Raw genomic sequence first — 14,547 nt, forward strand, 5'->3', positions numbered from 1 at the left:
CAATAAAAGATGAAATGGTGTTTAGTTCCATGTATGAATAGCTGCTCACATAAATCAGTGTGTGTGCATGCAAGGGTTGTTGGGACTATTTCCTTGATGCCTCCTGTTTCTAAAGAATTTTGTGCATTGTCCCAAGAAGCAAACTCTGTAGAGAAAAGTTTCAAGCTTTAAAACAAGGTTATAACAAACAATGAGATTACCACACAGAGCAAACAGTTTGTGTTAGCAGGGAACAAGTTTATTAAACAGTGTTCTTGCATGTTGGATTCACAAATTCATAGTGCACGAATGAGAAACACGATCTAGTTTTTCCTCTCATTATTGACACAAACCCAGAGGTTGCTCTCCTAATGTACAAATGAGCCTCCCATACACCTCTTACATTGTTCAAGGTATTTGACTTTTTGCTATAAAAGGAATTCAGGGCTACTTGTGCAGGGAGTCCATCTGAACAGAAAGATTAGATGGGTCCAATGAAACAACCATGTCACCTTTCATTTGCATTTCCAGGCTGTCCCATACTATTTCAGATATTGTGCAAATCCTGACTCTCCCCTACATCTATCTCCCTGCCAGCAATAATACATCCAGAATGGAATGTAAAATAATTTTTACTGCCATCTTCAGTCAGATGAGTTAGGATAATGAAGAAAACTTTCACAAAAACCATCATTGGTTCTATGTTACCTGAATAATTTCTCTCTGCACTTCTCCACTCTTTGCTTTAGACATATCTAGTGGTTTATATCATACAAGGGGACAGCCAGACACACCTGAGAGCATAGAGCCATCCTGAGGGGTGGGAGGAAGGGAAAACTCACCAAAGAAAACCCCATCCTGAGACCAAGACCACATGCCTGCTTTCTGAGATCAAAACTGAACAGCATTTCAGTTTGATTCAAGGGATTGTATACCCTGGCCATCAGGTGTGTGCCAACCTCCCTATACATAACCCAGATTTGGATGGAAAGCGCTCTTCTGTAACCCACTCCTCTCAAACTAACATCACACTGGTTGTGTGGTACAAAGGAGGAGGCAGAGGAGAGCCTGTTTTTAAAATCTGAAGTGCACAGCACATGTTGCAGGGTCACTTGTTTTGATGTGCCTTACTGTGCCTCTACACCTAGGAATTTATGAGGCACTGCTTTAGCAACGTTTTCTCTATTTTAAGGACTGCAGTTGTTGGTACCACTTCTGGATGATGCCACCATTAATTTTTTCATTCATCACAACACACCTAGGGCTGGTTTAGACAGAGGCACGTTGGCAGAGGCTGACCAGGTGCAGTATCAATAGCAAGGAGCCCAACCTTTTCCTGGTATGTTCACGACCTTTTACAGAGAGTACGTGCTTGGGTGTCGAGGTAGGGAAGGATCAGAACAAATCACAGGCAAGGACCACAGATGTGACTGTCAGGGAGAACCACACATGCAGCATGCAGAGGGGTTTGTTTTACTGTTTTCCACAGCTTAATGAAAACTTCCTGTTCCTTAACATTCATGTGGCACGAGAACAGGCAGTGACCATGCTGCTGACAGTGCTGCCCTGTGCCTGCTGAAGCTCTGCACTGCACAGCGACGCAGGGTTTCGGGGCCAGACCCACAGAGATATTTAGGGGCCTAACTTCTATTTCAGACTTCAGTGGGAGGCTGGTGCCTAAATAGGAGTTGAGCACCTGATTACCTTTGCAGGTCTGGGCTTGTGTGGAAGCAGCCAGGAGGTGCTCCACGTCCCTTGCCTGCCCACAGGAAACGCTGCTCTTCTCCAGCCGGCCGTGGAAGCGTGGTGCGGTGCGACCCTGGTGTTGTGAAGTAGCCGTTCTCCGACTGGTGACGGCCTGATTCACAACACCAGCTGCTGCACGGCACCTGAGGGGGCCCCTGGCCGGGCTCCCTGCTCCTGGGCTCCTCTGTGCTCTGTCCTTCTCCTCTGCAGTCCATCTTCTACGCCGTTGAGTGCTGGAAAGCAAAGTGACAGGGTTAGATCCGTCGACCCCAGCAGTTATATACCCCTGTCTGTTTGAAATACAAATGTGTCAAGGGTGAATGCCTCCAAGAAAAAAAAAAAAAAAGAAGAAATAGAAGTGGCAAACTGGCTTGGCACTCAAGATCTAAGGCTTTGCAGAGGTGGCCATTGCAGCACAGTACTGCAAACGTGTACAGCTGCACTCCTGCAATTCATTCCCTGCGCTCGTGTCATGAGAGCCGGAGGCTGGAAGGCAGAGGAAGCAACCTAGAAACTCAGCCAAGCCCTCAGAGACATGGGAGAAGCAGGCTGCTTTTTCACAGATCCCAGGATGTTGTTGAAAGGAGAGCAGGGCCTAAGGGACCGCTTCACTTCCCAAGTGCACCGTGGCCATGAACCTTCATGCCTGCGCCCTGTCTGCTCCTCTGAGGTGGGCAAGACACCAGCACGTGTGTGGGCCATTCCCAGAAGCTTCCCAACACACTGACATGCAGGAAGGTGCTCCCCACCCCACAAATGTCCCAGCCTGCAGGCCTTTCATTCCCCTCCAAGGCACCCATCCCTTGGGAGCTCTCAGAAGCTGAGGGACACAACCCACTGCTGACCAGGAAAAATAAGCTTCTTGTAAAATCACAGGGGAGTTATGGATTCTGGGACTCAAGGGAAAAGGAAATCTCCCTCCCTGTGCAGGACTGACACTGGTGAGCATGCCAGCCATCACAGCATGCACACAGCGTGTCTCTCGAGCAGCACAAGGGCTCAGGGTTGCAGTGCTGCACCACTACAGAACTGGGGAGAGCACAGCTCCAGGTGGTCCTGCAGCTTTTCAAGCAGACAAAAAGAGGTGGAAACAGACATGTGGTTCTTCCTGATTCCCTCCAAAATGCTGCACTGGAGGTACAATGAATCACTTGTCAGGGCTGGGTCATTCTTAAGGGGTTACCAACAACTCCTTATTGAGTTAACTAATCTAGGCTCTTGTGAAAAACAAGCAAATAATAAACTTGATCTTGTGTATTGGAGACCTTCCTCAGCAACCAGCCTCCAGAAGAAGGCTCAATTTATGTGAGTTAGTTTAGGACTATCCCTGGGAGGAGGACTCAGTGAGGAAGTCCTTAAGCACATTGGATAGAAAGAAGTGATGTACAGCCTAGCACATCTCCAGGGAGAACTGCTGGTTTTTAATAGTTCTCCTGAAATGGGTGGGATTTGGAGGCATAGGAAGCATCCCTGCCTCTATGCCCAGTGCCCAATTTAATCCAAGGGAAACTTCATGCCCCTGCTTAGAAGGGAGATGTGTATAGTCCCTGGGAAGAGAAGCAAGTAACATATGCAGTAGCAAAAAATATTCCAGAGAGACAGGTTATGCAATCTAGTTGCTGTAGGAAATGGAAATAAATTTCTTGACACTTGTGCATGTGTGCACACTTGTAAAGTCCCAGTAATGTTGTATTAACAGAGCTTTTATTTAAAGAACAGTTTTCAAAATTTTAATGTGTTGAAACAAACAAAAGAAGGAGTATTTACATTTTATGTGTATCTAATATTCCCACCAGCCTTCAGCTCTGAAAGAAAGAACCAGAAAGCTGAACTTGTGTTGTGGCTGGTGCTGATCAACGGTGACATGCTAATGCTGGATGAAGGGGAATCATCTCACCAGGGCAGATCTTTCAGTGTCTGTGGTGGCACTGAGCACACTCAGTGAACCACACTGTGTCACACACAGAGCAATGCCAAATACTTTTAGTACATTCTCTGTTCCCTGGGAACACTATGGTCTGCCACTAGTACTGTGGGTGGGAAAAGGGAAAGCAAATGATATGAGCATTTTTCAAGGTTGCTGAAATCCTTCTGAATCCTTGAATACAATCTGTACTGAAGCATATCAGATTACTTTAAAAAAGCACACTACCATATATGCATTGCTTGTAGTCTAGAAGAAACAAATTTAAAGGACTTTTCAAGTGGAAAACCAGAATTATATGTTGTACAAATAGGAAATGAATGCTTAATCTACTTTCTCTCCCCTTAACACACCAGAGACGGAGGTTGGTTTTCTGCTTCTTTATCCCCTTGTTCAGATAGTCCAATGTAGTCTTTGTGTACATCTAAAATTTTTAAATTTTAATATTCTCCCATTTTTACTTAATATTATTTTATTAGTCATCTACTGGCAATAGCATTCAGGTTCTTTGGCACTACATGGTCTGAAAGCTTTTTTACAATTTCAGCTCAACTGCACGCAGAGAAGTGTAGAATCTCCTGAACAGCTGAGTAATACACAGTGAGGGAACTGCATTCCCCCATGGCCAGCTGGGTCCAGAAGCCCTGAGGAAAACCACCAAACCCAAATATTTATTTTAGGATAACACTAGTGCATAAGGAGAAGAAAGTCATCTCCTATAAATAGGAAAATAAATTTCTCAGTTTGGGGGGGAAAAAATCCACGAACACAAACCCACCTGGTAACACAGACAATCCTGCTTAGGAATTAGCATTTGGGTTTTTTTTTTTTTGTGTGTGTGTGTGTGTGTATACATTTATATATAAGTATTTAGAAACAGGAAAGAGTAATAAGAAGCTGTGCCAATGAGCTGGCTTTTGTGCCCTGAGTTGCAGGCAATGAGCGGGACTTGGGCATGGGGTCAGCACTAGACTGGGGGCATTAACTGCAACCCCACCCGGAAAGGTTATTATCGCCCCTAATATCCCATGCAAATAGATTTTCTTGCTTTGGTCACAGCAGTCTATTAATTCAGCCCTCTTGTCTGGTACATCTTTATCCTCTGCAGGTTAATCCTGCCAAATTCCCTTGCTGTAGTACATGTCACACAGCATATAATATCCAACAATGCAATTTTGCTAATCCTGTTTTATCAGCTTTGTTGCCTTGTCTGGTCAATCCAATAGCGAAAAACCGCACATAAGGTTTTTGCCAAGATCTCCCTCTCTTTTGCCCCTCCACTCCCCTCCCTTTTGTATGGTTTCAATTAAATAGTTTGAGAGCAGAACATAGCATTTGGATATCTGCCAATGTCCTTCAGAAGCAGAATATCAAGGCACTTAATTATATAGGTCTCCCAATTCTTTCAGGCGCCCCACCTACCCAGTCAGCTGAATTTACTAAATGCAAGTGTAAAAAATCAGCTCAAATCTCCTTTTAAAACACTCCCCATGCATTAAGGACGTGAAGATGGCTGAATAGCGACATATTTATCTCCCATTATCTTAGTAAAAGATTAAACAAATGAGTAAAGACTGTCTCATTAACAGTTCTTTGTTTTCTTGTTTACTGTTTAGTGGACTCATTAACATTAATTATTAGAAGAGGAACATCAATTATTGCAATAACCTTTGTCAAGCCAAGCAAAACTGACTGCTAAACAGCAAACAGATCCTCGTTTACCAGTCAGGATTTGCGTGGACAGAAAGAAGAAAAAGAAAAGAATCCCATATAGTCCTCAACATCACTGTAAAGCAGGAGAGATCCAGTGTCGCTTGTTAAGTCTGGCATCAGCAGCACGTCCTACTTGAGACCTCTAGACAGGGAATAAAAGCGTGAGTAAATTCTGAGGTTAACTCCACAAGACTTGCTTACCCAGCTCTAAGTGGCGAGATGTGAACAAAGGGATCCCTACTTCCTCTGGCGCTTGCCAGGCTGTATTTATTACACTAATTATTTTAACGCAGGGAACAGCCCTTTCTCTCCCTCGTCATCAGCGCAGTACATATGCTTGTATAAATATAATGCAGACTGCAGCATCGATTTCAGGATTCTCCATCAACACGCTGCTAGAGCTGACTGCTTCACTACCTCAGGTGAAGGGCATTCTCACAGTTACAAGATATTATGGCTCAGGCTTTTTCCTCCTCCCTTCCCCTCTTCCTCAAATTTCCTTTTCCTTTTGAGAAAACCAATCCCAGGTGGAGATCTCTTCCCCTGCCTGAGCAGGGATTCGATGTTGTAGCAGTATTTTAAAGACACCATATATTTCAGCAGCTCTGGCAGGAGTTAAATGCCAGCAGTAGCACATCCATTATTTAAAATACTCTGAGGAAGAAAGCTGAGTCACACTAAGCTGGATCTGTCACCTCTGACACTGCTTCTCAGCCTAAATACAAGTGCTAGCCTGTGCCCAAGAACAGAACGAACCTTTGCAGAAGTACCCTGAGCCAAATGCAGAGGTTTGAGATTATATTTATATACAAATAGAAACAAGGGCAGCAAAGTGCTGCACTTTCTGCAGATGCTTCCACAGCTACACGCAGTGAGTGAATACGCAGATCTGTCCTTACACCAGCCAGGTTTTAGAGAACAGTCCCTTGCAATTTCTGAGCAGCTGCCCTGTGACTGCTGCCCCATGCTCGGTGTCACTGCGAGCCTTCCTCCTCACCCCCACCCTGGCAGCGAGGTTCACCAACACCTTCCCCTTGCTGCCCCTCGCAGTACACTGACTGTGTCTGGATCTCCCCACTAATTAAAATGTGAAACAATTAAGCTGTTTGCTAAATGAACGATTCTGGCCCTACAGCCCGCTGGCCAGAGAGAGAGGTCCGCAGAGACGGCAGAGCCTGTTACCTCGGCATGAATTTGTGCTGACAGGACAGTCCATCCGTCTTCACATCTTTGGACAGCTGTGCTTACCTAGCAGAATGCAAACATCTCTGAACTTTGCTTACTGGATAAAAGGAAGCATTAGTTTCCTATTGCATTTCCTCCTACAAGATCAATCATACACACACGGGCCAGACACAGCATCCCTGTGTTTGTAATTAATCTTGTGAAGGAAGAACATCTCCTCTCAATCGATTGTTATATTTGTATGCAGCCTTCCTGCAAGGGAGGGAGTAGAAGAAAATAAAGGCCAGTAGCAGAATAATAATCAGCTTATTTCTAATAAAGGCTGGTACACGCTGTATATGCACAGCAAGATGTTTTTTAAGGTGAGCTGATTCTCTGTTGGAAAAATCACCTCGTAATCAATGTTAATCATTAACATTGAGGACTTGAGGATTGACTTTGGATGTCCGGATGGCGGAACTTTGTTTGATCACAATAAAATTCAAAAGGATTTTCTGGCTTTTTTTCTGATGTTTTCACTGAAACAATACATGTGTACTTCAAAATAATCTTCCAGATGCTTTATTGTCTCTTGCTAAGTGTTAATGATTGCAGATAACCAAACTGAACACCACACAGTCGCTGTGTTCACTGCCTGGTTTGCTTACAGGAGACTCCTTCCCACCAACACATCTGGTCACAAACAATGTCTCGTTCACATTTTCCTTACTGTGTATGGGGATGTTTAAAATCCAGACTAAGGAAATATTTATTAAGAAACCAACAAACACCCCCACAGCACAACTTGCTATATCATCCTCTTAAAGAAGAATAATTTCCTGCCCTCTCAGAGAAAGAGGTATGTGCAAAGTTACTGCCCTTCTGAGGCCTACCAAGATTCAAATTAGTGGGCAGAGGGAATCAAATGCACAATATTTAAAAAACAAAAAAGTTTTCAGCAGTTCCAAGGACCCAGGTTTGCCCCTTTCTACTGTTTTAGATTTGTCTGTTTCATTGCACAAAGTGCACTGAGCTCACTGACATTTACACTGGGCCAGAATATTCTTTATAATGAGAAAATAAATATTCTCCAAGACATCTTCAGATGACACGTACACTTCTGATAGGCACCATGCTAGTCTAGGGTGCTGCTGCCCATTTTGATTTAAAGGAATAATGTGATGATTTGCTTGCTGAGTGCAATATTGAGACAAGTCAGCACCCTCTTCCCCATTAGACAAACAGCAGCAGGACAGATCTGCTGCCATTCATGACAGAACTTACTCCGTGGTGCTTCACACAAGCTGGTTCACAGGGTCTAATGCTTACATGATCAAATATTTAGAAATATTGAATTGTACATGTCCGAGAAAAAAAAAATCCATATATTTTAGGAAACTGATTTACAGCAATAGAGAACAGCATCAGTATAACCACACTTTAAAATAAAATGCAGGTGTGGTATTATCTCCCTGACTTCCAACACTGCAGCCTCATCTGCAAGGCCTGTGAAGATCTGGAAGCATCCTTCTTCCCATCAGCATCCCACCATTGCATCAGGTAACAATGCAGTCCTTGATAAATGCTCTGCTGTGGTACAGCCTCTTTAAGGACAGAGGCTGATCATTTTTATTTTATACTGCTTCTTTCTAATTTAAACATCCTTTATCTCCACAAAAATGGAAGTTTTGCCTCAAAGGAAAAGATACCTCAAACATCCACAAAAGTGTACCATTTTCTTTCAGTAGACTCAAATTATGCACTTCCCTTGGATATATATATATATATATATATATATATATATATATATATATATATATATATATATATGATTTTAATAAAGAATTGGATGCCAACACATCTATTTTAGAATTTCTCTTTTGGAAAATACATCTATGTGGTAACAAGCAGGCTTTCATCTGGGAAATCTATAGCCTGTTGCCAGGTTTATAGGAACAGCCAGCAAAACCAAGTTACAAATCATTGCTCTGACTCCTCCCACCTCTATTTATCTGCTCCCTGCATGACAGAGGGACAGCCCTTGGACCAGGGGTGCTGGCATCTAACCTGAAATGATGGACGCTTCAGGAAGAGCGTTTGAGTGGCCAACACCTCGACTCTGCCCCTCTCCCAGCCACAGCAAAGGGCATCTTCCCTCACCACCAGCAAGGAGATTTCCACAGCTGTGAGGTGAGCAGACGCTCAGACATGTGAGTGACTCTTAGGATGTCTCCTCTCTGCCCCTCCTTCACGAAAAAAATCTGGGTGAAAAGTGTAAAGATGCTGTTTGCAAACACTGATCACTGTAATTAAGGCACTGCTCAAACCGGCAGTGTTTGATAAGGTGCAAAGAAGATACAGTCTGGTCACAACTCACTGGCAGTGTAAAGTACAAAAGTGGTACATACTCGACTAAAGGGACACATGGTGAGCCCAGGGCTGGGTACTGAGTGTTAACCTCTGCCTTCTCTTTAACAGGAGACTTCAGACACTTGGCTAACTTGGAAGTTTTGATGCCTCGCCAGTTGCCTTGAGGCTGCAGATCTTAGAAGATGAGATTTTCCTGTGGCGTTTGACTTTTCTGCCTGAAGCCCAGAGAGCTGAGGAGCAGATAGAATGCAGGTGAAAGTAACCCACTACAAATGATAATGATAATTCACTGCATCCTCTAAGTAAAACTTTCATAGACTGCAAAAGGAAGGGAATTTTCCTATTCCCATTTCCTCCATGTCCGTATGACCATCACGGTCCTTTGCCCCTACATATACTGCTCTCAGGTCTGGAAGACCAGTAAATGCAAATCATTCTTCAGGAAAAGAGGATCCCAAACTCCTTTAAATTCTATCTGCTGTTTGTTTCTCTTTTTTTCACAACTAGCTACCCTTCTGTTGCCAGACCTAGAGAGGTTGGAGACACACATTTCTCAAAGCCGGCAGGAAGACAATAACAATTAACAGAATTATTCAGTTCTGTTGAAGCCAGATAAAAACCACGATCTGCATGAGAATTCAAAATTATATCCCTAATGAAATTTAGTTTCTGATCCCAGATATTTTTTCCTAAATAAAACATCCAAACAACCAACCAAACAAAATGAGCTAACCAAACCCCAACCCCCCTAAAATCCTCAAAAAAATCTCAAACAAACAAACAAACAAACAAATGGAACAGCCCAAATAAACTCCTAAGGATAAGTATGCAAAAGCTTCCCTTTCCTTAGCAGAGTCACAATACAACCTACGTTAGTTCAAGCCAGCTGCACAAAGCCAACCCCTCTTTTGTTATTGAGCCAGTGAGAAAATATGAATCAAAGTGGAAATACTTCAGAGATTTCCCATTAAAGCTGCAAACTTGACAGAGAATCACATATGGTCAGTTGTACCACACACACAAAGTCACAGTCCTAAATCCAGCTGGTCTCCTTCATCAGAACAGGATGTGTCTGTCTAGCAGTAGTCAGTGAAAGAGTGAAGCAATCTAGGATCTGGAAGAGAGCAAGCTGGAAGGAGGCATGTTTGAGGATTTCCGTTTAATTAATAGCAATACATTTTATTATGCTCTGCCTCCAGTTTTGCTTTTAGTTCTTTTCATATTTGCTCTCTATTAATGAACAAAATATAATCAGGAAAATGAAGCATAAAAGAGTTTAATTAAGCTTTTTTTTTTCTTTTTTTTTTTTTTTTTCTGGGAGGAGGGGTTAGAAGCTGAAACAAACCAGAACTACAAACCCGCGACAAAAAAAAAAGCAGGACCACCGTGTATTTCGGATTCTTACTATACAATATTCACATCCCTATGGGGGTGGGTGTTATTATGGCACTAATTTGTTTAACACAAACAAGCAGAAGCAGCTGAAGATGAAAACCTGTACCTAAAGACATGGCTGACAAAACATACTCATATGTGCAAATAGGATGCTTGGGAATAAAGCTAAGCTGGAGTTATTTGCACAAATAAGAGGGATTTTTTTTCTTCCCCAGCAGAGCTGACAATAAAAGTACTCCTGTCATCACCACAGCCTCCTGCAATGCTAACATGAAATTTTTCTGTGTGTGCATGTGTGCAGGCAGCTTTTGTTAGCATTTGTCTATAAAATCATAATAGGTGTCTTTCCTTGTGCACTGGCTTGTGTGATAGCGGTTTAAGAGACAAAACCAAGCCCTGTCTTTAATATAGTGTTATCAGAGGCATCTCCCTTGGGGAGGGGTTATGGCCATCTAGCAGACACCTGGATGAGATATGTGCTTCTTTGGAGAGATATTGCTACAAAGCGTTTGAGAGAAAGAATGGGTGCTTAGTTAATAGATGCGCATAATTACTAATCTGCAATGCTCCTTAATGGGAGATTTTGACAGGCAGTTTTGAGAGGTATCATAAAGACATGCAATAGTGCTGCTGAGTTTGTAACTCATTCCCCTGGAATCTTCGAACCTTAACTTTTATTAGCTGTAATTTACTTTTTTTCCACCTCCAATGATTATTTGGAGAACCCAGCCCATTGCTGCCCTTCCCTCCCAAGGCAGCGTGTTAGAGCATGCATCCAGATTTCTCTCATCTGCACACGCTGGGCACAGGCGCTGCATCACAGCTGAGCAGGATTGGTTCTAGTGGAGGAAAACACTGCTCCCGTTATGAGAGAGGTTAATGTGAAGAAACTGCTACAGAAATGAAAAGGACTTAAGGTGAAAAATCTAGGGGGAGAAGGGGTGTTAACACAGCAACACATCTTGGGAGGCCAATCATCCTAACTCAGGCTGAAAGTATATGGGGGACAATGTTTTGCTCTCACTACTGGCAGCTGCAAAACCATGTATAGCAGTTGGGTGTAATGGAAAAGACCATGAAACTCAGAGGCAAGTGACTGGCTCTATTTCCCTATGCCTTCCCTCTGCATCCCTGCATGCCAGCACAGCTGAGGGCAAGATTTCTGATTCTTGCTATTCCTGTCCTGGAGAGGCAGGGTGGCCTGATTCACCGCTCAGCTGGTTTTGCTCCTGTGATTTCAGGGGATGGCCTAGATGTGCTGCAAGGAATTAACCCCTCGGCCTCCTTCCTGCACATGCCATTTTCTTGTGAAGTGTAATATCGAAAGAAACCACTATGACAACATGTCTCGCTGGGCGTGAGAATGATCAGCACAAAGCACAAAAAGCCCAAGCCCTACTTGCAGACTGTTTTGAGTACTTTAAAGCAGCCTACATTTGGCTTTTGTCCCCGTCCTTCCTTTGGATTTCTATTGTACCTGGGCATCCTGGCAGGAGGAGATCATTCTTGCTAAAATCCCCTCATTTGCCTCACTGTCCATCCAACATCAAAGCACATCAATGTTTTGAGCCCAGAAGCTCCCAGATTAACAGAGCAAAATGTGACTGAAAATGCTGGTGAGATCACACATGTGACAGGTTAATGTGGGCTTTTTTTGAAGGTGAAACGGAGGCGCTGAGGTCCAAGGGCAGCAAGTGGCACGCTCCCAGGCCGCAGCTCATGATGAAACCGGCCACCGGGTGTCTGCGGCTTTTCAGGAGCCCTGTCATGCATTGCAAACATATTTTGAAAGGTTTTATAAACAAATCCAAAGGAGGTTATTAAATTCATCATTCTGTGTGCAGAAGGCATGAAAAAATTGTTGTGAATCGGGTAAGTAAATAGAAGTCTAACAGCAAATAATAAAATGACATAAATAATACAAGAATGATGACTAGATTGCTGTATTTTGAGCGGATTTCAGACAGATGTGAAACAGGTGGTAATTATTTGCTACAGAGTAACTGCAATTTACTTGAATTAACTCCATAATATATTTTGGCCAGAAATCCTGGTATTAAGGCAATGTTTTCTGAACTTCTTTAGGGAAAAACATCAGTTGTGTATCAAGTTGCATTTCACCACAGCTCTCATTTTTTTTTTTTAATTGTCAATGAAATACAAACATTAAAGCAGATCTCTAAGGTCATACAAGCAGCCAGGGCAGCAATGAGCAGGAGCTCTCAGCAGAAAATGGACACTGGCTCCATGCAAGAACTCCCTTCCTGTGGATTTCACCCCAAATTCCAACAGAGGAGCACACCACGTCTCCTGCTGCCGTGCTCAGAAATTTCCCTCTGCGCAACTCCATGGACCAAGCAACGGCTTGCAGGGTAACTCCTGAGGCTCTGCTTCTGCCACAGACGCACCTACTGCATCTCTCCTTGTAAACTAATTAAAATGATGTTCCAGAGGAAACTTCCTCTTAGATTTGGCACACAATTCTTTCAGCACACAATGCTGAACAATTGTAATTTCCTTCAGACGATCCTGTCAGCTGTATTAATAAATTAAAACACCAAAAATAAGAATAGCAGTGTTTGAAACTCCACTGGCAAAAAAAAAAAAAAAAAAAAAAAAAAAAGCATTAAGCAAAAAGTATTAAAACTACCGTGCAAGGCATGTATTTGCTATATTTAGCTTTTTTGCCCTGCAGGATGACAATCCTAAAGTGGAAGGAAAAATGTGCTGAATCACTACATCTAAAAAAAGGTATTCTTCTTCGAGCAAAATGTACCAGCCATGTAACACTGAATCTGAGTGCTTTTCACCCTACATTAAAATACTTACTGAACTGAGGGAGATTAAGGAAAACCCAAGACCTTCCCAAATGCATGCTTCAGAGGAGCGGGGAATTAAATCAGAATTCATGTAGTCAGAAGTTGGTATGCAAATTGTCCTGTGAAAGGAGTGCTCCATCTGTTTTGATAACCCAAAGCTCTGTGACCGCTGCAGGACACAGGCATTACACGAACATCAGATCCCAAACTCACTACCTCCTTCAGGAATAAGGGCAAGGAGACCCAACCTCAGCAATGCTATTCACACAGACCCAACCTCAGCAATGCTACTCACACACATTACAATTTAGTCCTGCAGATCCTTCATCCAGTGGCGAGGCTGATAAAAATGTGGGGAAAAAAAATGCAGATCCTCGCGGTAATTTGCAAAAGGCTGGTGTAGGAAACTTGTCAAACGCATGGGCAATGTGCATGAACAGAGCAAGCCTCTAAAAATGTAGGCAAATGCTGAATTTTTGAAGACGTATTTTAAAACAGGAGTCATATTTTGTCAGCTAAAACATAATTTTAGAGAAACTGTTCTTACCTTGCTTGAATACGCTATGGTACCATATGGCAACTTCCACCAATGGTGGTAATAATATCTTTTTATAAAAATAATATCCTTTTTCCCCTCAACAAGCTTTACAGATGAGTATAGGAAAAAAACCACAGTTGAATTAAGCAGATGCTTATGACATTCCTCCTGGCCATATAATGTGATTTATTGAGTTATACTGCAGTCTTTGGCTTTTTAACCAAATTAAGGCTGAAAAAGAAGCCAGCAACTAAAACATTTTTCCTTTTTTATTTGTATTATATTTAGTTATGTTGTATTTTTAGTTGAATAAAGTTGTGGAAGAGTACAGAAGCTACAAGACCTAATGGCCCGGATATGTAATTAATCAGATTTGAAAAGCAAGGACCATCTATCTACATAAAACAAATAGAATCTACCCTATTAAGACAACCCATTCAAATCACAAACCTGGCTGCTGCTGGTGAGAATATTTTGCTTGGCAAAGGTCCTAAAGGTTCTAAAATTATGTATGCTATTTTTATTTCCTCCTTGGATTGGATTAGTTACTAAGCAACTGAAGTGTTCAGTTCTCTTGGTTAACAGACATACTGTATTTCATAAAATTGGTTACTGTATAGGACCTAAATGCCCGTGAACAAAAGATAGAATCGTGTTTTTTGGGGACTGTTTGAATAGTTTTGTGTGATGGACTGTCCTGGCTTACCGTTCAAATGTATGTAATTACTATATGGGTTGCAAGTTTTTAGAAGTTTTATGTCTAGGTTAGATTTTTAAGAAAAGAAGAATCTCCAAGTCAGTGTCCTACTTGACAAGGGAATTTGATCACTTTTCATTTCCTGAAGATGCCACTAAGGAATTGGAGGTATATCATCAGTGTAATGCTCTTTGATGCATTA

General features: G+C 42.4%; 1 protein-coding gene across 1 annotated transcript in view; it reads right to left on the reverse strand.

Annotated features, from left to right (window-relative positions):
* Positions 1 to 216: 216 nt before the first annotated feature.
* Positions 217 to 14,547, reverse strand: part of LOC128935533 (uncharacterized) — a 62,454-nt gene continuing 48,123 nt past the window's right edge. Inside the window, exon 2 of the mRNA XM_054273945.1 lies at positions 217 to 1,958. Within this exon, the coding sequence (XP_054129920.1) occupies positions 1,385 to 1,958 (574 nt within the window). The 3' untranslated portion in view covers positions 217 to 1,384. The remainder of the gene's footprint in view (positions 1,959 to 14,547) is intronic.

This window comes from Melozone crissalis, unplaced genomic scaffold (assembly GCF_028551555.1).
Source record: "Melozone crissalis strain CALT ecotype California unplaced genomic scaffold, PUWL_Pcris_2 ptg000016l_1, whole genome shotgun sequence".
Lineage (NCBI taxonomy): Eukaryota > Metazoa > Chordata > Aves > Passeriformes > Passerellidae > Melozone > Melozone crissalis.